Here is a 25,000-nt window from a genome sequence, read left to right as displayed (position 1 = left end):
CGTGCCTGCTGAAACTTGGCCTCATCGATGCTGGCCCCACCACCGGCCGTTTGGGCGGCGGAACAGGCGGCCGCAACCTGGTCCAGCTTCACCAGTAAACCCGCCATCGCCACATCCGTCTTGGCCATCAGCGTATCGACGTTCAGCACGTGACCGTTCCGGTTCGATAGGATCGGTGATCCCGGATTGCTGAACGTTGGACCGACTGTGGCCGTCGCCATCGGTAGCATGCTGGTGGTGACGGTGTTCGGTGCAATGGCTGCCGTCGGAAGGGATCCCTTGCGAGCGGTAAGCTGTGGTGAGGTGCAGAGTAACGTCAGGGCCGCCGGTTTACTGTCGAGCGGTGGGTTCTTCAGACAAACCGGTGGACAGTCGCTGTGCGATCGTTGGTGGTGCTGGTACTGCTGTTGCTGTTGCTGCTGCTGCTGGTGCTGATACGCTAGGACTCCGTTCGGTGAGGACGGTGGTCCTCCCCCATTCGCCTGGCCGCTGGTCAGCTCGTCCCGGTTGAACGCTCGCTCGATCTCCCTGTAACAGGCGGGATTGCGGTGAAAGTGAGGCGAACCGATACCGGCCGTCCGCACCGGGGAGGAGTTGGCCGACAGGGACACCGTCTGTTGGTGGTGGTGCAGATGGTGGTGATAGTGGTGGAGGTGCGCGGGCGATGGTTGCTGCGCTGGTGGTGCTTGCGCCAAGGGGACTGTCGGCTGGTGGTGGTATTGGTTGTGGTGAAGGTGTTGCAGGTGGTTACTGTTGTTGTTGTTGTTGTTGTGGTTGTTGTGGTTGTAAATGCCCGGAACAACAACGACCGCAGTGCCACCACCGCCAGTGACATGCGGATTTTTCAATATCGGAACAGGACTCCGGAGGGCTATGCAGGGTTTCAGGGGAACCGGTGGTAGCGGAGGTTTCTTGGGGGGTAAACTGGCCATCAGTACCGGCGGTGGAGGGGATTGCTCGAACCGGGGTGGCAGGGAAGGAGGATCCATCTCGTAATAGTTACCGGCCAGTGGGCCAGCACCGGCCCCGTTCAAGCGAGCAGCAGCACCACCACCACCATTCACCATCGATCCCGGTGGTGGTGGTGGTGGTGAGCGAACCGGAGACGCTAACCGAAGCTGCAGCTCCGCACTTTTCGGTGGCCGCTGCGGTGGACTCGGAACCGAGGGTGCATGGGGACAGGGTTTCGGTGGTAGCGTCAGGTTTGTGTCGACTTCCACACCACTGCCCACCGGCGAATCGGTTCCATTCGTCATCTGTTTCTCTTTCGATTTGGATTTGGCGCAACAGGAAAATGGTCCCTTTCGATCGACGGTCGGATACTCGATCACGTGCCCACCGGAACCACCATTCGGTAGCGATCCGTTCGAGGTGGTGGTGTCCGTTGTCGTTGGGGCCTCCGGTACACCTGCGACACCGGCAGCGATAGCGGCCGCTGCACTGGCCACCTCACTGTTACTGTACAGATCGTACTCCGTCGGTTGCTCTTCCTGTCCACCGTTCTGCCCATGATGCTTCGTGTCCGGCGGATAGTACACCTGTTGGTACCGGGTGGCCTGATCGGAGGCGAACCGTGCGGCCAGCATCGCCACCTGACCATTCGGTACCACCGGTGTACCGTCGTGTGTGATCGTCGTGCGTGGCTTTGGCCGCGGCCCGGTCGGCGTCGGCGTCGGCGTCGGCTGCCCACTGTCGGCCGGGGTCGCAAAGTTGAGGTTCTTGGCGGCGGTGTTGTTGTTGTTGTTGTGATTGTAGTGGACGCTACTGGAGTTTGTGGACATGGTGGTGGTTGAGGTGGTGGTGGTGGTCGTTTGAGGTGGTGATGGTTTTGGTAGTAGTGGTGCAGGTTGTTTGGCCCGGGGGGAACCGTTTGGAATCGGGTGTTCGTTGGTTGCCGTTCCACGATCTCCGAGACCGGGCGGTGGAGGGATAATGTAGGAAAGGATCTCCTCCGGCGTCAGCTCCACGGCCGGAGTGATCTTCTGGGTCGGTGGTTCTATCGTTACCTGTTTGAGGAACTCCTCCAGATCGCCAGCGCCGCCTCCAATCGCTCCCACTTCCTGCTGCTGCTGCTGCTGTTCCGGTTTCGAATCAACGTTGCTGTTGTTGGCCACGGTCGCTGTCTTTCCCGTACCATCATCGAACCCAGTCGGTGGAACACTCAGCACACCCAGGTTGTCCAGTTCGTCCGGTGTTTGAGGTGGCGGAAGTGACCGCAAATCGATGATGTCCGGATCGGTTTCGATGATGGAGTCTTCACCGAGCAGCTCGTAACCGTACAGATCGGCCAGTTTCTTAGCGGCCAGATCGCTACCGGTACCATCATCGGTCGCTCCATCACCCAGCAGTTCACTGGCACTGCTCGCTTCCTTCAGTTGGCGTAGATAGTCCTTCAGGTTCATATCACGCCCATCACCGGTACCACCATCCGGGCTGTGCAGACCAAAGCTGGTGCGGATCGTTTTGTTACGCAGCCCAGCACCGGCATTCGCCGAGTGATGCTGCATTCCGAATGGTGGCGTTCCCTGCTGGCCCGTTGCCGATTGACCCGCACCACCACCGGTCGCGTTCCGGTGAATCGGTGAACTGTTCGGAGTGTACAGTGACTCGGAGTCGCTCTCACTCTGCGACAGATCGTTCCCAAGGGCCTGCAGATCGCTCAGGATCTGGCTGAGACCGGAAATCTTGCGTGCCGTTTTCGGTGTGTTCGGAGCCGATCCAGTACCCTGCCCGTCGTGCTTTCCGTTCATCTCACTGAACGGTGCGGTGTAGATCGAGCTAAGGCCCTTCGCGATCCCATCCAGCCCCTGGTTGATGGTTTCGGTCAGTAGCGTCAGGGAGTCGCTGTGCTTCAGCACACCGGGCCCACCGCCACTGTCCTCGTTCGAGCTCTGTTTGCTACTCGTCAAACTCTCGCAATCGCTCTCGTCCACGTCGACGGAGGTTTCGCGCCAGAAGTTGAGCTTACCGCTGCCCGGCTTTCCGACCTCGAACTCGTGGTGCGCGTAGTCACCGTGCTCGTTGAGGTAGCGCTCCGAGCTTTCGACCATCTTCTGCATCTCGGCCACCCGCCGTAGGACCTCCTCGTTGCGGGCTTCCGGGACGGCCACCGGGATACCACCGATCTTGCGCTCCAGGCATCCATCGCGTGACACTCGCAGCTCCTTGGCCGCATCGAAATCGTACTCCTTGAGGCTGGGCCGTCCGTTACGGTTTGAGGTGCGGGCACTGTTCGCATTCCGGTCGCACGGTTCATCCGAGCGGCTCGACGAGCTGATCGAACCGGTGGCACTGCGGAAACCGGTCGAGTGGTACGGTGGTGGCATCAGGAACGCGATGCTGTGCGTTTGCTTCTCGGTCGGCAGATAGCTCCAGCTGTTGTGCAGTACCGTGTGCTGGGACAGGTACGGTGGTGCAATGTCCTCGATCTGCACCTCCCGCTCCTGCTCGAGTGGAAGCTCTTTGCCTGAGAGGGGGCACCGAGGGAGAGAGACGTGGTTAGTGATTCTGTTTGTCTTGGGGTTATTCTTTTTTTCGGTGGGTTTGCACTTACCGGCCATCAAGCGATAGTAACCGGCGAGGACGATCGCAAACTCGGACGCATCGCGATCCTCCATCGCAAAGTTAATCACTCGATCGGGGCTAATGAACACGGTGACGGTGTTCGAGACGTCGTCATCGCGCGTGACGACGACGCGGATCAGTTCCTCCAGATTGCAGATTGGTTGGGGCTGTAAACGGAGAGATGGTGAAGCGATCAATGCGATTGGTGTGCCATTTGGTGTGTTATGATCATGTTAAGCATTAGGGATAGTTATTGATCTCGCAATGTATGTTGAATTCAGTTGAACCGAGAAAAACAGACGAGTAAAAGAAGACAATCTGGGACAGAAGAATTCGTTGTTGAATAGTTTATTGAATCAATTCGCGTTAGAATGGGCGAGCGTCGAGGGTCTCGCGAGTTCATGCGTTAATCCAGGTTACGAGCAAACGAAAAGAAAATAGTCAAATAAAAAACTAAAAATGTTCACAAAAAACAAATGTCGCGTCTCATGTTCCTTCTGGTTGGTTGACAGCCAATAGGCGTGTGGCAGTCTTGGCCAATATATTTTTTTGCGTTTTCATGAAGTCTCAGCATACCTTGCGCGTTGCCTAGCAACGCGCCTTACACATCATAGCGAGCTGGGAATCTCTCTTTCTCTTTTGATCGCAGCCTTTGGACAAGCTACACGCGTTTACGGCAAGGACCGAGTGCACAGTTATTTAACAGTGAAATAAACATCATCATACGCTCGTAGACATCACACCTAAAAGCTTTTCCCATCACGAATATAAAATAGGAACAACCGAACTAGTTTTCATTCTTCCATCTCGTTCCTAAAGGTGTAGGCATCCAGGTGATTTGTATGATAGTATATTTAATTAGAAAATAAATCGTAGAAAATTGATCATTAATTGTTTAAATGTGAGCATTAATTCCTTCTATGTAATTTGAACAGTGTAGTAGTTCATTAGTTCCATTTAATATTCCTCATTCGCAAGTCAGACAGATAAATCGTTGGTAAATTACCACTTGAGTATGAATTAACTGTGTAAGCAGCTAGAAAAAAGTGCTAAACATAAAATGACAAAGAACAGATATTATTTCATTTCAACTCAAGAGAAAGTCCTTCTGCATGCTGCATCTACACTTGCAGTGCAGTCCGACAGGATAATCAGCACACAATCAACGGAGCATCATGAAACCTCTTACACAAAACACTTATATGATGATGGTCACACAATGCACTGGATTGCAAACAGATCATCACATACCATTATCGCTTTGTGATCATCCTCCTACGTGCTTCAAGTAGTGGCAATCTTCTTCTCCTTCTAATGGGATCACTTTCCCCCTTCTCTTTTATTAATAAACAAAGCGGATGCCGGGACTGCGCACTTCCGGTCACTACGGGTACGCTTCACGATGGTACACGATGTTCGCTTTCGAGATAAATGAAGTGTCATCCTCCTTCCATCTCTTCTTTGCACTTCGGCTTCCGAGGGAGCGCGCAAAGTTTCCTCAGGAGCGCAACAAACATTGGCCCGGGATTTCCCAGCAATCAATCATGACACTTTCAGGACTAATTCCGTCCCCACCTCGGCGACAGTCTGGAGAAAAACTTTCTACCCGTTACGCTCTCCCGGTGCCATTCGACCGGATTGGAGCATTTAGCAGAAGAAGAAAGACCACAAAAGGACAGGGAATAGGAATTCTTCGGCATGAGTCACTGGTGCCTGTGGGGTGGATGTGGTGCGTGCATCTCTCCCAGTAGCAAACTCACAAACTGGAGCTAAATTGATTCAATCCAGAGTTTAGAGCTGAAATCTGGCCGATAGCTTCTGGCCTGGACAAAGTTTCACGATTCGCCCAGGAGGGCGAGTGCGGCACTTGGAGCCAACGGAGATGAATTTCTATTTTGAGCTGCACAACGTACGGAAGAAGCAGCGGAAGAGTTTTCATTGAGATCGCATCCCATCTTCCCACAGACATGGCCCGGCCAACGACGAACCGATCCGGGGGACCACCATTCTTTCGTCATAATCGGAAAACTTTCACTTCCGGTTCGAAGGATCGTCCTCTAGCTTCCCTGGAGGCTCTCTAATCAGCTCAGTATCGCTCGTATACACACTCGCACGCACACACCTGAGCACCCGTTCCAGCCTTCCAGCGCGGGAAGTTTGGTTCGAAGCGGGATTAGTTTTCCGTGGCGCGTGGTTAAACGGTCCGGGGTAGGGCAAAACTTTCCACCCAAGACGGGTGCTGATAGGTTCGTCTGGATGCTGCGTACGAAGACAGGACCAACTTTAGCGTGGTAACGTATTCATTAACGGAGGACGTGAGTTCAATGTGCGTCCAGGGGGGTTCCCCTTGTGAGGCACGAGCCGGCACGAGCGTTCAGGAGCAAAATGGGAAAATGATTTTGCTGCAACTCATATTAACGCACGGGGGCCTTTGGTGGGGAGATTGTGAAGTGAATGTTTTTGACAAATGTTTTAGCGACAAAGTAGCCATTGAACCACACATTCACTTGCAAAACTATTACCGTTTTGGGCTTCTTCTATTATGTAGCGATTGTTGTTGAAAGTGCTTGAGGGATTACAGTGGTAGACTATTCTCGAATGATACTCATGTGCTGCTGATGATGCTTTATGTTGTAATTTACTAGCACAATTTTGGTATATCCTGTTTATGAATAAATATAAATAATATGTTGAATTGATGAAGTTTTTTATTGAATTTTTTGCCGTGGCCACAACTTCGATGTCTATGCATGTTAAATTTGATCATTAATTGTTTGTTCTACGTAATTTTATTGTACGCATATGTTGGAATTGAAGGTTTTTGATCTATCTGCAATAACAGTAATGTTCGAAAAGTTGAACGAAGGAACATTTTTTTAACATTTCAACATTCACCACATATTGGAGGTTGAGATTTTTTGGGCCATTTAGCTATTTCAATTGATATTACAAACTCCTGCAACTACCAGTTACCTGGCGCCTCCATCATCGAGTTTCAGCAACGAAACTACATCATTTCTTTTTCACGGCGCGGTGACCAGTTTTTGAATTGCTTTTACTTCTCTGTCCACGAACACTAGCATGGGTATTATTTTGTTGGGAAATAGCAAATTTAATAAAGTCATGCGCCTCTAAATTCTGTGGTGAAATGGCCCACGGACTGCTTGACACTTTAAACTGCGGCCCGTATTTTAAAGTATGAGTTTGAGACTCCTGCAAAGGCATAATAAGATAAGGGCAAAGCAAGTTCTTCGACATTCGATTCTCAAAAAATCTCCTCTTCATTATACCTTTCTAGGTCCTCATGGCTTTTTAGAGATAAAAACCAACAGCCAGTTGAATAAAGCGGCAATGTTGAACACCCTCCACAATCAAAAATCATCGGCTAGAGTGCCGCTGCCGAAAATCACTGATTAACGCGGGTTCGTAACGCACGATCGCATCGCGTGGTCCCTAATTACCATCCATTTCCAAGTCTAATGCTTCGGCAAACAGCAGCAGTTTTCAAAGGCCACAAATAGGGCTGGAACTAGTCCTGGTCGCTGGTCCCCCTTCCATTCGTTTAGGTTGTTTTTTGGGGGGAAGGACGTGCTGTACCTCCCCTTCGCGGCCAGGTTGTGTCCGCCCGTTTCCACTTCCACCCAAAGGGCACGATTACGTTTACAAAGCGACTGCTGCAGGTGCAGAGGCGAAGGTGGTGGAGCCGCATGAATTGAGATGGATTGAGAGTTGAGCGCGATGATGATGATGATGGTTGTTTCACCATCCAGCTATCCATCCAGGCACTTGCCGTTACATGCCGCGAGCTCAAACACGCCCAACCCGGGGGCGATGGTAGTAGATGGATAATAAATTCTCATTAAATATTTGCCCCAGATTTGCGTTGGTGGGCTTAAGGTTTACTCGGAACCCACACCCTCCCTCCCCGGTTCCCCAGGACAATGCCTGACTTTGGCACCGTCCGGCAACACCGGCGGACACGTTCGCGCGACGCCCTGCCGAAGTTTTGCGAACTTTTTTGTCCAGCCCGGTGCTTAATTACACCCTCCGGGGGGAACTGTACTAGATGAAAGTGTCGAGGGGGAGTAGATGGGAGATGGGAAGCCAAAATTGGACCTCCAACCCAAAAAAAAGGAAGCGCGAATTCCGTGTCAAAACCCCCCGGGGGGTACTGGGGAGGTTGCGTGCGGTTTCACCCGCAGGTCGGTGGCAGACGCAAATCAACACATTTTCCAGATTCAATTTGCACGATGGCCTCTGTGCCGTTCAGGGGTGGTGTTGCTCGGTACGTTGGAAGTGATTTTATGATTACTGAGTACTGATTGAAGTACTTTTAATAAATGCAATTGTCGGTCAGTTGCTCCGGTGAACTACGCGGTTGTATTAGAATGCTGCTTTGTCGGTTGATGAAGCTCGAGAATAAGTTACTCTCTTATGTAAATTGAAATTGCAATGCTTTAGAATCTAATTATGGCAAATGTTGTGCATAAAACGTGATTTTCAAAATAACATCCACCTTAACTTTGTTGGCTTTTCCAAGTAGGTCAACAAAGATCCGAGCTCCTCTAACCTGAAAGCTATGAGCCATTGTTTTGTTTTAAAGTATGTTGCTGCCAGTAGCATCACAGCAAGCTATGACTGCAAAGCAAATGGAGGTAATAATGGAGGTCTATGATCTTAACAGAGACGATGATCAATGGTGCGTCAATGGCACTATCACAATATTAATAGAATCTTTAGTACTTTTTTATGTAGCAAGACTCAGAGGATGTTAAATGAATGCTTGTTTCTGATTAATCAATGTTTGTTAAATTAAAAAGGCTTTCTTTTGCTTGATTTTATGATCAATTTGGAATATTAGATCGAAAGTTGGAAATCCGGCTAAACTGAGCTTTAAACTCAACGAAAAACAATTGAAAAACTCATACAGGATTTTCTTAACAAACCACACTGCACATGATGTAAATGAAAACAGTAGCGAGATACATGATGCGCCACGATAACACACAAAGCGAGATCAGCTACAGCCACGATCGAATGAACAACCGACTACTTACCACCGTGTTCCGCACGCCAGCGATCTGACTCAATCCGAACCGGGGGCTGACGAGCAGGACGCGTTCCACACCGTCCCGTTGGTTCGTGCTGAAGCACTTGGCCCCGTAGCTCGGTAGCCCGGAAATAATGTCCAGATAGTGTATCTTGGCCTGGTAAAGGGGGGAGTGGAAAGAGAAGAAAAGTGTGTTCGCAGCACAGTAAGTAACATTCGGTGACGAGATTCTGACGCTCCGTCGCCCGGGAACTTACCTGCAGCTGCGTTAGCATCTTTGCCGACGAGCCCGTCATCTGGGAGTTGAGCTTCAGGAAGTGTCCTAGCAGTCGTCGCAGCTCCTTCCGTTTCATACCCTCGATCAGCGAGGCAGGCACAAAGCGATCCAGTCCAAATTCTCGTCTGGTGAGAGAAGGGGAAAGGGTACGATAAGCACGGAGCAAGCGAACACATCTTCCCAATAATAGTCACGAGGCCACGGAGTTGCAGAACGCGGAGGGAAGCATCTAATGAAATACCTTGCGTGTCTTTGAAAAAGGTAAGGAACGAGGAACATGGATCTTCCCGCGAAAGTTCCTCTTGTGAGCATGCGAGCGCTGACAATTGTCAGCGCATAGATGTGATCCGAACGATGGCCACATCCCAGGCGGATCTGTTCTAAGGACGATAACTTGTTCCTGTGACATCGCGCCAGCCACCACCTCGGGTCCTGTGCTGGTAGAGGATGCAAAGTGCAGATGGCAAAACTTTGTCCCGATAATTTCACCGTCACCACCGTTTGCCACCCCTTTTCACACCACCGTTCGGTTCCATCGGGTGCATTTACAAATATTTGTCTCCGCCACCACCATCGCTGCATTCCGCTGCAAATGCAGACAGACCATCCGACTTGGAGCAAACTTGCAGCAAACTTTGCACCACCGCTCCTCCGTTCGGCTCTGTAGAACAATGAATGAAAGTGGGAGGAAAAGTCGAAAGTTCCACCTCCCCGGGCGTACCACAGTCACAGTTCCACGCGCACAAATTGAGCTAATTTCGGGACTCGGTGGCACTCGGGGGGAGCTGCTTTCTCCCGCTCTCCATCTTGACAGGTCAGAGAACATGGAGGAGGATGCCGCTCGAGAGGCAGTCGGGAAAATCGTATTAAAAGATTCCTGGAAATTTTAAAATGCCACCACGGGCGAGGAAAGAACTGATTCTGTTACTTCAGCCACGGGCATGTTTCCCCCCCCCGGTTCGTTTCGCATATATAGCACAGAGAATGCGGAAGTTATGGTCGCGCCTTGGTACAAGAATGTTGACATGAAGGATGTTCAACTTTTCCATTTGCTAAAGGCTGACGATGCAGCTGGAAGAAGGGATTGGTTGTTAGTGTAAGTGGTTCCCGGGAGGAGCGTTTTTTCTCGCTTTTCCAACACACTTTAGCTGGTTGTGTAAGTTTGGATTCGTTGGTTTGATTTTTTACATGGGATTTTTTTTTCTGCAGCAAACATCAGTGGAAGTACAGTTGCTGGTTCAATTCGTACAGCAATCACGGGGAATTCCACAGTTTTTTTTTATAGAATCTGCTAAAAGGTTTTTGACTGCGGCAGATTTTTCTTGTTTGTGAAGTTGTGCATAGAATTCTTCCATCTTTTAGCCTTTCCTCCTAATTAATGTTCTTGAAACAAAAACTCCTGTTCATTCAGAGGCCAAAGGGCTGTTCAAAAGTCAAAGAAAATCCTCCATCGAAAGAAGCGTCGCTACTTACTCAACAGTTTTTACAGTCAGCTTGGCCGGTGAGATGTTGTTCGCCAGGGCGTGCTGGTGCATGTGTAGGGCGGCCAACCGTAGCGCGACCTCTGGCTGCAGCTCCGGTGCAAAGCGCTCCTGCGTCACATCATTGCAGCACTGCAGAAACAGATAGTCCAGCGCGTTGAGGTCCTTCTGGGCGAGTCCGGCCGCCGATACCGGTACAAACGTCACGCGAAACAGACACCGCAGCTTGTGTGCTCCTGGCCGGGCCGCTATCTGCAAAAAAGGGAAACGTGTAACGAGCGTCAAGACTGATCCATGTATGTGTGAGGTGCTGGTTTCATTCAGGGCACAGTTTTCCAAAGCGAAAAGGTAAACGTTGAAACATTCGGAAAGCAGCTTCTGAGAATTTGGAATGAAAATCGACAAAGGCAAAGTTGTCAAATGATTTATTCTGGCTGCGCTCGTGCATCCCTGGGGGGCACACAGTTTCAAAGAATTTCCCAATTGCTTCCGAGAGTGCGGAGCTCGATTCGAAATGTCATAAATCTGTGCTTCGATCCGATTACGCCATCGAAGGAGCGAGGGAGGGAGGTTTTCTTTTCCGATCTTATGAACACTCGACGCTCTGCTAAGCTCTATGTCGCGTGCTTTTTCGTTTCATTCTCATTTCTGTTTGTAGCCGGAGGCAGCTTACGCTTTGTTATCTTGTCGCGGTGCGGTTTGGTATCGCTTTACATTTCCACCGAAAATCACTGAATTACATTTGCAACTGGTTTGGGAAAAGGACCACAAAATGTGTTCGCTGCAAGCAGCGGAACACAAAAGACACCGCGATGAACCGTATCGAATAGAACAAAGAATGTTCCATAGCTGTTCGCTGCAAACAAGGCTGCCTTGTGGTAAATGTTTTTTTTTTATTAATTTCTTATCACAACGGATGGTTCGAGATGCGAAGAGAGTCACACAAAACTCCTTAAAAGCAGGGCGGCTTTTTGGCATCATAAGGATGCTCGAGCTTGGTACTTACCCGGGCCACCGTTTCCTGCGGATCCAGCAGGGTGAGTTTGTTCCGCTTTAAACTTTTCACGTGCTCCACCACGAGACTAAAGTGCTCACCGGCGGTTAGGCATAACTTATCGCGTAACGATGCAACAACGTTCTGTTGTCGTCGGAAAGGAAGAAAAAAGAAAGCATTTTTGTTGGTGAAGATGAACGTTTGCTGTGATCAATTCAATTCCTCTGTGATCCTCTTACCTGTACAGTGGTGGTCGAGTCGTATTTGAACGATTTGGTTTGACCGTTCTCCAGGAACACTTTCAGCACGTTCGCCATCGGCGGTACGCACAGATCGCCGAGTGAGAAGGCAGATGGCTGGAACGAGAGGAAAGCATTTTTAGGGTGGAGATGAAAAGGGGTTGGCGCGTTTGGCCGGAATAATCTGTGGTTATTTTTAAACGATTTTCCAGCTCCTGTGTGAGTGTGTTTGTGCCCTGTGGTCTTCCCGGAGCCCTGTTGCGGTTCTTATGAATGCCAATGCGAGAGATCCTTAAGCTCCATTTCGTGATTTATATAGACCCATCAATGTGCGGGCTCACTCGCTTTCGTTTGAACCAACATTAATTAATCCCCCCTCCCGGTTGGACCACAGTTCTGTTGCGGGAGGGCTTTTGTGGAAAAGAAAGGATCACCCGGATGAATTCCGAGCCAGGACCAGCACCAGGACATTCAATAATCCTGCAATCCTTGGCGGGGAAAGGAGAATTTAAGCAGCCAGCAGTGGTCGATTTCGAAACCCATTTACACAACAACATCATTAGTACATGCAATAAATGGGATACCGGATGTGGTCAGTGTGCCCGAGTGTGCTGGGAGGGAGTGTTTCGGTTTAAATAACCATTTTTCTTTCGGTTTTTTATCCACAGAGAGAGTGAGAGAGAACACGCGATCCGTTTATGTTCGCAAAGTGTTGTAAAGACAACCGGTTGGCAGGTTTTCGACATCGAATGGAACATTGAATCGCTGGCATTTGATTGCAGAAATGAAATCAATCGAGATCTGGCAAACAGCGACGCCGTCGTCAACGCCATGTCCGCGTAGAAGATGGAACGTGGAGTCAATTCGCATTCCTTCGCTTCAACCGTCACCACATTCCGTTAATTATCTGTGGCAAATATTTACCCCGATCTAAGCGATTCCAGGGCAAGCAGGAGACAACATGAAGCCCATTTGCTAAACGACAGGATGACAGGATGGTTTCGGTGAGATCGAGATCGCGAGGGCACGAGATCGCTCGAAACCGATAGAGACTAATTAATTTTCTTCCGTTTTCACGAGCGCTTTCCGTTTCCGTCGTTTTTGCTGCTCTGAAGAGCTAGCAGGGGTATAACAGGTATAGCTTCCGTAATCGAGCTCCAGCACCTTGAGCAAAGCAGCAAACGTGTAAATGCCGTGTCCGTGTCCATGGTGCAGCGAACCACCGATCGGCAGCAGTGGAGCAAGCAGAGCGACAAATGGGTTTGTTGTTTTCTTAACCCACCAAGCAAGCGCACGAGCTTTCATTTATGTGGATTGCAAACGTTACAAATCGGAATTGCTGCATGGCATCTTATGGGACGGAAAGCATTTCCCTGAGAATCACGAAACATCACGAGGAAACACCATCGCTTGCGCATTGCTCTAGTGGCCCCGAGAAAAGCTGAACAGATGTGGAAGATCCTTTAAATTCCTTCACAAAACATACGGAACGTTGTGCACCGATGAAGATGCTGGGAGGCGCTTTAAACAACGCCCTCCGTCATTTCCGGAGCAGCGCAACGAATCTCGGCCATTCGGGGTGATGATTCCATCATTTTCCAACTATCCCAGCCGCGCTGGGGTCAGCTGTGGCCGGACGGGAACACAATCGGAAACATGATAAGGGTTTCCAGCGCTGTCGAGCAGCACTCGAGCACCGAACGGGCGGGTGGACGGACACACGGGCACGTCATGCAGGGTTTGCGCTTTCGAATAAAGTCCAAGGCAAAGGGATGAGTTGCTGGCCAGGACTGGCCGGAAGAGATTCCGTTCTTGCAGTGTATGTATGTGTGGAGATTTGCTCGCTTCCGGCCTCGCTTCTGCTCTATCGGACTCGTCGACCGGGGTGACCGGATGCCGGTAGAAGTATGTGCAGCGTAGTAGTAGTAGTAGTAGGTTTCGGGCAAACATCCTCAACATCGGCATTCCGGAAAAGCGGCTCTGGCAGCGGCTGTGGTTGTACAATTTAGAGGTTAAATGCAAAATTGATGGCGTTCGTTGCGAAAGGGCCAAGCGCTGGACGGAATACCGAAATGCTAATTCTTTGGCCGGAACATAAAGGATCGCAGGCAGCGTGGTGTCATGTATGTTGGGGATTCGTTTGCTACTCGAAAGACCAGTAACCTTAGCTGTTGTCTTGACGACGGTTTCAAGATCTGTCAAGCTAGGAGAGTTCGTTGTTTATTACTAAATTCGTCCTTAAAGTTAAATGAGGTTTGTGAATGTTGGGGAACGAGATACATTTAAAATCGTGCCAGCTTTATTTCACCAGAACACCGCGACCACGAGGCAAACAATTTATGAACCGGTGACACTGGCGTTTGAAATCGATATTCCCGATAGCGACAAGAAACCGGAGACGTCGCAAGATGGTGCATCGGATCGGGTACGATATGTAACAGAATGGGCAAACATGTTGCTGGTGAGCGGTCTGGTCTGGTGTCTTCGGTGCCGCGCGCCGAAGTATCTGCCGGGGTCTGGCAGAATCCCCTGGAGGTTTTCATTTCATAACGCACACAATCCCAAGACTAAATATTTGGTTTCTTTAGCAACAAAGTACCCACCACCACTCGTGTGGTGGGATCGGTCCCGAATCCCCTTATTGTTGCTCCCTTTTTGCGCGCTGGTTCCTCGCGCTGCTCGCATTAACAAGAGTCCTCCGTTACCTGTCGATGCGCGGGAGGGTTTCGAAGATACTTTCCCAACGTTACTCTTCGCCTACGCCCTAATTCATGAGTTTGGTAACGACGATTTGTGTGCGAGTATTTAAAGGAGAGGAGACAAACGTGGGCGCTACTGATGCTGTGGGTCGTGATTGTATTTGGTCCTGTGTCGCAGGGAGTCACTTTCGAGTTTATAATGCTCCGACAACGAACTGGCAACGAACGTGAACGGCAAATCGAATCTACGGAAATGGGGTCGTTGTTGGTCCTGCTGCTGGTGATAACAATCGGCATCCCGGTGGTTCCAATATTTTCTTTTCTTCGACTTACGAAAAGGAAAACAGAAATTGATTCCGTTGCCCCCTCCGAAGGTCTTTATCATGCTCATCGGATGAAAAGTATTCGAGAAAAGTTATTGGAAACAAAATTTAAATGAAAAAATGTGCCTTAGGTGAAGACTGAGATTTTCTCGATGGTTTTTTTTAAAGAAGCAGAAGTTAAGGAGTATGCTTTTCAATATTCGGTGCTAGGCTACATGAAATTCTGTCAGCGAGGACGACGGCTGCACGAACAATTGACCGTTGACATGTTGACAGCCATTAGCGCATTATCAAATGGTATCAATTGAATTGAACTATTTCCTGCTGCTCGATTGAGCGGAAACGACATAAACAGTACCGTTCTCTTGTGGCTTAATTCGTTTGCAAATCAGCTCGAGTTTGAATCTGCTGCTTCGTTTCTATTTCGCCCTTTTGCATGTCCTTTTTATACATTTTTTGATTGAATTCGTTTTAGTAAATCCAACACCATATTACTGTCACCGAGTACATGGACACTTTTTGGTGGTCAAGAAGTGGGCATTCGATTAAAATTCCCTCCGCCCGTGCCCTTTACTTCCTGGCAATTCCTATCCGATGACAATTGAACACTTTTCGCCGTCGTTCTGAGCAACTGGCGAGCAGCCACAGGAAGTTATCATTCGATATCGCTTCCAACGATTTCCAGAAGTCGTCGACCCTTCATCGAGAACCCTTGTCTTGGTTTTTGAATATTTTTTCTCCGTTTCCTCGAAAGAATGTTCAAAAACAATGTTGGATGTTGAAGGAAATTAACTTCGAGTTGGTGAAGGTCATGCCAGTGTTTGGGGCTGGCGACAAGGATCGGAATTTGATTTCTGCAGTCCCGCACCGCCCCATCGGGCTTTGCATTCCGCCAGTTCCGAGAGTAGGAGTTCCAAGCAGGTTTTGGGTGTTGTTGTTGTTACGTTTCATTCTTGTGGCGGTGTGGCAGTTTGAAGAGACCTTTTTCTTACGGGAAGAATCTGCTTACTGCTACACGTCAAGTCACAGTCAACCGTCCCCACAACAAGAAAACCTTTTTGATTCCGGGGATTGTGTGAAGGTTACACGGGACACACGAGGCACTGCCCGGAGCGGTGCAAATTTACTCTGCTTTTCAACATTTTTCGAGGTTTCCCTATCGCATCTCGTGCAAAGAGAGAATGATACAAAGGAAGAGAGGGTCGGAGAGACAGAGGGATTGGCAAGGGGGGGGGGGGTGGACCATCATTAGCCGAAGTTGCTCCACCTTTACCGCCATCATTCTCTAATCCGAATACCAACATTCCGGGGGCCCCGGAAGCGTTTGGTGGAAGGTACGCAACCTGAAGGCATTATTAAAATACCATAAATCAAATATTTTATCCCTCAAACATTTTGGCTAACGTTGGCAGTAGCAGCAGCAGCAGCATCAACACCACTTCGCAAAGGGTGCTTAACATTAGCTTTAGTCCGGGGCTACGTTGGAGAGTTTTAGGTTTCCGTTTGCTGAATTGCGACCCCAAGTGTGCCGCGGGTGAGCATGATTATAATTTCGGTTATGTGTTCAGGTGGGATGCTGTTTCGAAGCAATCAATAAAATGTGAAAGGTTTCTAAATTTATCTCTTAGCTTGGCAGAGGCAGCGTGTGTGAATGGTGTGCGTTTTTTGGTTTAAAGCTGTTAACGTGTTCATGCTCAAGTTCTCTCTAGGTCAATAGGCAAGGGTACCGGCCTGCAGCACATTTACATAGTTGTAAAAGTTGTTTCCGGGACATTACCATACAGGATATAGGACGAACGGTTTCATCATGACCTGCCAATTTAGTTTACAGAGTGGTTTGGAGCGGATCAGCGGTCAACTAAGAGTTGAAAGTTAAAGTTCCGTTACAGTGGGTCACCCGTGGCTATTTGAAGACCCAAGAGAGCAACAAGGATGAAAGTGCACTTGAAGGATATTGTGTGTGAACATTACTTGTGCTGCTTCTCGTCTTTCGATGATACGGTTGATGTTTTGTACCATGGATTAAATTTCATTGCTGTCCTTTTCAGTGCAATGCGTGGAAATTTCCTTTTATATCTGAAGTTGAAGCTTGATCTTCAGAAATTTCTCTAAAGAGATCAACTAATGTGGAGTCGCCCAAGATGTCCCGTGCCAAATAAGAAATTGAGATAAGAATAGAATTTTTAAGACGGTTTTTGGATTTTCTTCAAACATTCTTCAGTAGATTCTTTATTCTTCTCATTTTTCTAAGTTCGTAGGTTTAGAAGTAAAATCCTCATCCTTCTTTTCATCGCAAAATTGCTCGTTTTTCCATCCATCGATGGTACGAAATGTATCTTTTTGTCTACTTGATGCGAGCTTACACCTTTTCTCCGTCATTCTCTGTTGTGTTCTATTGTTAGATCTCGTGGACACCATCTTCCTTTGTTGAAGATCTTGTTTCATGAACCAAATTGAAATGTATAAAATGTATAAAAAATGGAGCAATTACTCGTATTTTCTGAAGTTTGGGACTGGAAAGTCTTGCCTTCGGTCAATTGTTTGACGTTGATATATAATACAATTAAAAACAAGAAGCTAACAAATTTCTTCTCGGTTGGCAAAGCAGTTTCGCTAGATTTAACAATAGATTTGCCCAATTCTTCCCCGTTGCGTGGCTTTATTGTTAAAGTAAATCAACTGAAAACAGGCTCCAGTTGTTCGTCAGTTGTCGTACAGTAAATGGATGAGCATGGCATTAAGCTCCCTGGTGGAGTGTTCACTGTACGCATCGGTTAAGATCCCATCGTGGTGACCGCTGCCGGGGGGTGTCCGGTGGTACGCTCCGAATGACCCGGGAAAACACGTTGTCGTTAACCCTTTTCACAGCGCTTACGATCGTGTGCGCTCCCGGGGCCGGTCCTGTATCGAAATCCATTTGCAGTACTCTTTGTCACCCTCACAAATTGCCACTTAGACCCAAGGGACTAAGAACCAAGGGCGGAGAAAAATGTGCCACAAGAAAGATGCCGAAATTGTCCCGTGTCCCGGGCTCCGTTTTGTGGTGTCCTATGATTACAATCCATCCATCGGCCGGACCGACCGGTTGCCAAGGGTAACGGCTCCCTGGATGAAATCAGGAATGGCTAATAGAGGCGACATCATGCCATTACCGGGCGAGAAGCTGGCAGAAAAGAGGATGCTAATCTCGAGGTGACCAAACATCATCGTCGCTCCTGCTCGCACCTCCATTTTCGGTGTTTCGGGGCTCGGTGCCGGTGCCGGTACCGGTAAAAAGGGCCATAAGCAACCCGAAGGTATGGACCGTTACCGGAAGCCAAGAACCGAAGACACAGTGCACCGAGCATGGAGCGACGCTCCAGTGCGTCTTTATCTTTCCCAGAGTTCCCAGAGCTGTTCTGGGAATATCATGTTCTTCTTCTTTCGAGGAGGGTTGGTTTTTTCCTCTTTCTGTCTCGTTGTTGCTGTTGCCCACCACGAGCGTTCGCTCCGCTCCAACGCCAGAGTTTATTAAGGCAACGAGTGTCGTGACCATTTTTTGGGCAAATTGCCAATGCCAAGCCATTTAGCCGAACTGTGGGCTAAGGTTTCGCCAGCCAGCGAGCCAGCCAGCCAATGAAAGAACGAAGAACCTTAATCAAGGGAGTAGTTTCTTGGAAGCCCGCTTGGACCGGTTGTTAGGTGGCCCGAGGATCATGGTGGTGGCGGTTGCAAGCACGAAACGAAAATTGTATCGAAATCGGAAATCTATTTATAAATAAGTAAAAAGGAAACCGTCCGCTAGGGCGCGAAGGTTGTGCGCGCGGTCCCAAACGGTGCACGCTGCCCGATGGCACTTCCGGTGCCTTTGGTCTTGAGGTCTCGCGCCTTGGGTTCTTGGGTTCGCCGTCGGTAAAAACGGGTTGAGAGCAACAAACGAACGACGACGACGACAACGACGACGACGAGGTGGCAAGTAAAAATGTGATAAAAATTTATGTAAGATGATAAAATTAGATTTTGTTGTCCTCGGGGGTTTGGTCCGTTCGTCCGTTCGCTTCTGTTTGGTAGTTCCTTTATCCGGCAAAGTGCTGGTGCACCTCCATCGATTGTTTGGTGGTGGAATGTTGTAAGTACAGTTTGTTTCGGTTTTGTGTGATCGATGCACAAGTTCATTTAAAGCTAGACGAGACAGTAACAAGCGCAATGTTAGTACCACGAGAGATCCGAGGTACTCTAGTGGACACTCCAAAGTTAATGCTGTTATGTGACCCTTTTAGTCCACCGGAGAAGTAATTAAAATGCACGAAAAACTTACAAAGTAAGCTAGAAAGCATCAACAACTTCTGTAATGAGCAAGACGGATTCTAATGATCTCTGGCAAAGCGCAGAAGAGCTTCTTTTGAACTTCTTTTGGATGTTCCTGTTGGATTTTTAAGGTCACCCTAAGCGTGGCCACTATTTTCACTTAATGTCAGCGGTAAATTATGACCTGCTGCTGCTCCCTGGGCACCAGAAAGACAGCTCGTGTCGAGTGGACAGGGACGCAAACCGCACTGAAGGTGCCTTTTCGGTGGCCGAATGGCGGAATCATCATTTGCGAAATCATCCTTGCGAGCGACGACTCATAGCGCCGTAGCTTGAGCTTTGAGCTTTGAGCTGCTCCATTTTTGGCTGTCCATCCCCGCACCAACCAATCCCCATATTTCCCTTGAAGGGATGATAATTTATGTTGGGAAACGGAAAATAAATTCTAATCCTAGCCGCACCAAAGCGGACCGTGCTCAAAGTCAGCAGCAAAAGCGATGAGCAGTGGCTTAAGGATTCGACCACAAACGGACTTACTGGTTGGGGAACGCCCTGGATGGAGCGACGGAGACAAATGGCGCAGAGTGAGCAAAACGTGCGGTGTCAGTCACTTCACCGGCCGGACGATGAAGCCAAACCGCTCGAAAGCTGAGTCGAAATAGACTCACCAGGGCCCGGCACACGGATTTATGCGCTGCTATCAACTCTCAAACAGTCGTAGCATGTTTGCCACGAGACGACGATTCAATCCAGTCGATAACGGTGCCGCCATATGGTGGTGCCGCGCGCAAAAGGAAAACCGAGCCAATGAACGTCATAATTTTCCTCCGCCGCTCCTTGGCGCCGGCACAATCGGCATCTCAATTCACAAATTCTCTCACTCATTCCCTCTCCATGGAGAGGATAGCAGAAGCAGAAGCAGCATCGTTGCCATCACAACCCCCCCGGGGGGGCTATTGTCTTGCCATATCTCGAGGCGAGGAATTCATCGCTTTTGTTTGATTGATTTGCTAAACGCTTCATCGTGTGCGTTCCAAAGCCGGCTCGGTTCGTTCCATTCGCTTTTGGTTGGTGCGCTTGATTGAGTTGCTGCTGCAGTTGGCTCTTCCTTATTCCGAAAGGAAGCATTCAACACTAGAGCAGATGCACTCGTTTGCCCCGTTCGAATGGAAGGACTCGCGATCGTGATGGTGAAATAAAAATTAATTATTTTGTTCAACCTCGCCACCTTCATCGTGCGCCCGTTGGTGATGACGGTTGAGAATGGTGCGCTGTGCGGGGATGATGAATGATTTGCGAAAAGATGAAAAGCGAGCAGCATCCAAACCATGGCACCGTGACGTAAACGAGGTGATTATGCGACCCCCAGCGCAGAGGCCAACGAAGCAGTTAACTGAACGAACTAATTAATTTCCTGCGTCAACAGAAAACTGTCATCAAGCTAACTATGGCGTGGGGTTCGGACTGGCGCCCCTTTTTGGGGCGTTTAATGTTGCGCAGCAAACAAGAGAGCTTCCCTCCACCCCGCGGGTGCTGGTGTAGAAATAGCAAAGAAAACAGCGGACCAAACAAACAAAATCCACCCGGGGGAGAGAAAAAAAGGTCCGCATACAGCCCAGTATGCACCCAGGTACGCGAGGGGCACAAGCGGAGTGTTTTTGGAGTGGCAAAGGTGAATAAAGGACTCCTCTCTCTCTAATTAGGTTGCGTCCTCACGCCGTTCTTTGTGTCAGCGGCAGAAGGAGAGCATCGCTGACGGTAAAGGAATTCATCCTTTCTTATGCAAATGTTTTAAAGCAATCCATTAAACACAGAAACTGGATTTCCTCAAAGAAGGAAATCGTCTGGCCAAGTGGCAAGATTTTGAAAATCCAATTTGCACTCCCACTCCCCCCCGGAGGGAGGAGGCAGATGTGACGAATGGAACATGTATGTGAGGCAATGTGCGAGCGAACGAGCGAGAGAGAGAGTCCCGAATTGAGTTAGGAGCTGACTGGAAGTGTATCGTGCGATATCGTGGCGGTGCTCTCAGCAACGAACCAAGCCACATCAGCCCGAAAGCTGATTAGTATATTGCGTACTTCCGGCGAGCCACCAAATCGGATGGAAGGACGAAGGCAATTTTATTTGGATTAAGTTGTTGCCAAATCGGTTGCCGCTGCTGATTCACGACTTCCTGGTGTAAGCCGGTGTGGCCCGGCCGGGAAGAAGCGTCGCAATAAACAATTCAATCAGCACTCGGCGCTAATCGCGTTGATCGTGTGTGCGGCGCGCGTAGTAGGCGTTTGAGGTGGGAAAGGAAGACAGCTTTAAAGTTTCAAACACTCATCCGTGACATTGTTGCTGGAACTAAGCCGAAAGTTAATCATATGTTTGGAGTGCGAGAGAGGGAAAATGAGGAGTTTTCCTCAGGTAATGATTCGATGCTTCACAGATGAGCCGTTTCATTGCGCATCCCCTTGCGTGTGGCAGCACAAAAACGCCGCAATAATGAGCCATTTTATGATTGAAAAGGCAGCAGCAGTAGCAGCAGCACCGGCAGCAGCTTTATGGTAATTTTCCAGCTTCGCGAAACGTGCTGCGAGCGATGTAAATCGCATCGAACCCTCGAAAGAACTCGCAAGTAGCGATCGATTATTATCTCGATGATTAATTATGATGGTGGATGGAAGGACGACGGAGACCTACACACTGCCGATGACTACTTGCTTTGCGCACGATGCGTTACGATGGTTACGGTATCTCGGGCCCCGGCTGCTCGTCATCGCAACGTCACGTTTTCCATCATCAAGTACACCACCAGTGTACTTGGATCGTCCTCCATCGTCCACGGGAGCACTCTTGGCACGCGTCGCGAGCGAGGAGAAGGGAAATCAATATCCTCGGCCGCAGCCTCTTCGCCAGCCAGCGATTTACGATAGCGAGCTGATAGCTGGCGCCCTCCTGGCACTACTTGGCAGACGAGCAGCCTACGGGCCCAATCGCTGCAAAGTTCTTGTGGCTTTTCCCGCTAGTTCATTATTTGACGGATGATGGCCAGTCATGACTGGAGTCAGTCGCCTGCAGGGGGTGCGCGCAACAGTTTGGCGGCTCGCGTAGGCGGCGAATGATGGTGATGACATCGGAAAGTTAACCATCCAGAGGGGGTGCCATTGCCGGCCGTGGGGTGTGTCGGAGCGTTCCCTTGAGCAATGACGTGCCCACCAGCACCACCAGCCGCGACGAACGAACGAACGAACGGTCGTGTTATCAAATTATTATGATTAATTCAGTTTAGGAAATTTATTGCGATTTTCGAACGGAGCAATCAACCAATTCAGGCAGCAGAGTGGAGGCCGCAGGCTGGCAACAAGAATCTTTACCCCCCTCCCCCTCCGAGCACCACAAAGTTTGGTAATTTGTTGTGATAAATGATTTTTGGCGGGGCAGTTTTTGCGGGGTGAGGTCGATGCCAAAGACAGCACTGAAGACTGATTAGGGGGAGGAGTGCTTGCTTGAGAAGTTGGGCGTTCCGACTTGAGGCCGTTCCGCCGATCAATATCGCTGTCGCTGTTGCATAGCTTTGTTTTTGTAACGTTGGGAGACTGGTGAAGCGGTGGGTGGTACGTTGGGCTTTACAACTCCGTGTGGTAAACCACCGAAACAGGACACAATCATCTTCCGTTCGCCGCGATTGACAGGCGTCATAAAAACATGATAATACGAGCCCGCAGGACACGGTGACCGATTAGGGGGATGATGTTTTGTGCGTGAGCGTGATGGGGAAGCGCTTTCTTCTGCTTCAAGTTTGCTGAAGCTGCAGAAGATGAAGATGAGGCGCGCGTGATGTTTGGAGCGCATAGACTATTGGCTCTTTCAAGGTGGTAGAAGTCCCAGTTTGATTGAGAAAAATCAATAGATTCTTGCTGGAAAATGTGCAGTGAAGATAGTGCTTTCAGAAAGTTGACTGTCATGCATAAGAATATCATTTTCAAATTGGATACATTTTCGAGATAAAGTAAAAATGCAACTTTGCTCCTTCATTCCATTTTGAATCGTTTTCTAGTTCATGGATGTCTAGATCATCCAATCTAAATGGAGGGTAATGAACGGAACGAGCCAAGAATATACCCGAAATCGAATAAGGTAAAGAAAAAATCAAGTGAAATGTAGTATTTTAATTTGTTATGCAAAGAAATAAAAGAGTAAGCTCATTCATCTCGTCGTTTTTTTTAATCCGAGCCTAGGTCCTAGGTGTGTTATATTCGTGGTGCACATTGCGTTGCTATGAGCATTTCTGTAAAATGCAAAGCACCAATGTGCACTACGAATATATAACAGTAGCCTATTGCATATACGATCTATTTGAAATGGTTGAAATCAGCGCAAAATCAATTTGTTTCAAAGAGTTTACAGCTCTGATGTCCCAGATTCGATCATCTATTTTCTCTTCTGTTTGCTACTCTGTTGACAGTAACGCTGCTTCTCGACAACGAAGATGATTGGAATCAGATGCAAATACAAATGTTTACGTGATCAATCGAGCATATATAGGTCAACGAAGATGACTAATTGCCAAGTGATTGAAGGGCAGCAACAAGCCAAACGCTTCTCATCATGGAGCTTGCCGGTCCGTGTTCTGCTTCCATTGATCCCTTCCCTAGAGATGCAAATTTTCCAGTTTCCCATCGTTCCGATATCCTTACAACGTTCCTCGAATTCTTTTCATCACAAAACTAACCCAAGTTTACCGTCCACAGGGTGTGCAGCAGAAAAAGAGAAAGAAAGAAAGAGAGCTGCTTCCTGAAATCAAGATACTGCGAACGTGTTGGAAGCACAACCGACCAGTGAAAGTGGTAGTTGGCAGTTTCGGTTGGAAATCAATTCCAACTTTCTTAATCTCGCTTTTAAGTGGCCCAAGGACCGGGGTATCCTCCCCGGTGCCGACTCCCAACTCCCTGCAGACCAACTAATCTAAAAGGTGGCAAGCACGCGATCCGCAACGCAAAAGAAAGCGGCAGCGACAATAATTTTCCTTCCTTCTCTTCGGGGAGGTTGGTGTTTTAAAAAATCGTTCAACTTCTCTCGTAAATTCCCTCTGCGGTGACCTGCAAAAGGCAGGTGGCGTGGCGGTGGCGCTGTCGAGCCAGCGGAAAAATGAACTCCATGCGGGACTTGTTTAAATTTAATTAGTTCCTTCCGTTTTCCGTAACCGTATGTAGGTATTTCTATCTCGGCTCAACGACCTGACTCCTCTCCGCTGCCTTACTTCCGAGCCATACCGGTGCTCGAATCCGCCCAACCACGGTGGCCACGGCGAAAATTGGCACTCGGCCACCGAAAGGTGGATTTTTAATCAACCAAACCACACCGACCGACCAACCGGGCGACCGACAATCGAGTCCTGCGGATGTCATGTCTCCTTCGGACCAAGGACCCCCTAGCCCACCCTCCAAAAGGTCGTTCCTTTCTCGCCACTTCACGGCAGGTGGTGGTTAGTGGACTTTGGTGGTTACCGTGCCCGGAACAGAACCCCCTTACCGGGCAGCACAACCACAGCACGATACTGTAACCGGCACGTGACTCGACGACGACGACGAAGACACACATACACTCACTGGGAGTTCGCTGTGGCAAGCCTTTTTCTACCGTCATCCCAATTCCATCGCACCCAACGTTCCAACAACCGTACCTCCACCCCCGGGGGGGAAGGGGGCGAAGGGCGCAATACTTACCGGAAATAATGGCGCTCCGTTAACGCAGACACTCTCGGCGAAGCGCACCCGGATGGGGCGTGATTTCAGCTTCGCCTTCTTGCCCGCCGATAGCAGCGTCGACTTCCGGCCGACCGCATTGTAGAGCTGCGGTTGGCAGACCAGCAGCGTTACGGAGGTTTCACAATTTCTAACTAATTGTATCACATGGTCCCGGGGTGCGTCTTTGACGTCCTCACCGTTTACAGCTAATATTTGGTCACCTGGTTCCAGCTGCCGGGGGTAAAAGAAAAAAGGGGGAGAAGAAAGCGTACGGTGAACGTACGTAAGGTATTAGTTGAGTGGAGTTGAGTGGAGTGAAATGGAGCATAGATGGTAGTTAAAATGTGTGAA

At 49.2% G+C, this 25,000-nt stretch overlaps 1 protein-coding gene across 6 annotated transcripts in view; it reads right to left on the bottom strand.

The window, feature by feature from the left end:
- LOC126569542 (uncharacterized) overlaps positions 1 to 25,000 on the bottom strand; it is a 147,743-nt gene that overhangs the window by 2,795 nt on the left and 119,948 nt on the right. For all 6 annotated transcript variants that reach the window (XM_050226715.1, XM_050226713.1, XM_050226712.1 and 3 more), the window contains 8 exons: positions 24,629 to 24,880; positions 11,606 to 11,722; positions 11,379 to 11,510; positions 10,365 to 10,624; positions 8,872 to 9,016; positions 8,622 to 8,771; positions 3,554 to 3,731; positions 1 to 3,466 (listed from right to left, as the gene is read on the bottom strand). The exon at positions 1 to 3,466 is cut by the window's left edge and continues 2,795 nt beyond it. In XM_050226715.1, the coding sequence (XP_050082672.1) occupies positions 1 to 3,466; positions 3,554 to 3,731; positions 8,622 to 8,771; positions 8,872 to 9,016; positions 10,365 to 10,624; positions 11,379 to 11,510; positions 11,606 to 11,722; positions 24,629 to 24,880 (4,700 nt within the window). The remainder of the gene's footprint in view (positions 3,467 to 3,553; positions 3,732 to 8,621; positions 8,772 to 8,871; positions 9,017 to 10,364; positions 10,625 to 11,378; positions 11,511 to 11,605; positions 11,723 to 24,628; positions 24,881 to 25,000) is intronic.

This window comes from Anopheles aquasalis, chromosome 2 (genome assembly GCF_943734665.1).
Source record: "Anopheles aquasalis chromosome 2, idAnoAquaMG_Q_19, whole genome shotgun sequence".
Taxonomy (NCBI): Eukaryota; Metazoa; Arthropoda; class Insecta; order Diptera; family Culicidae; genus Anopheles; species Anopheles aquasalis.
Note: the sequence above shows the minus strand (reverse complement) of the source record. Positions and strands in the feature narration are given on the sequence as shown.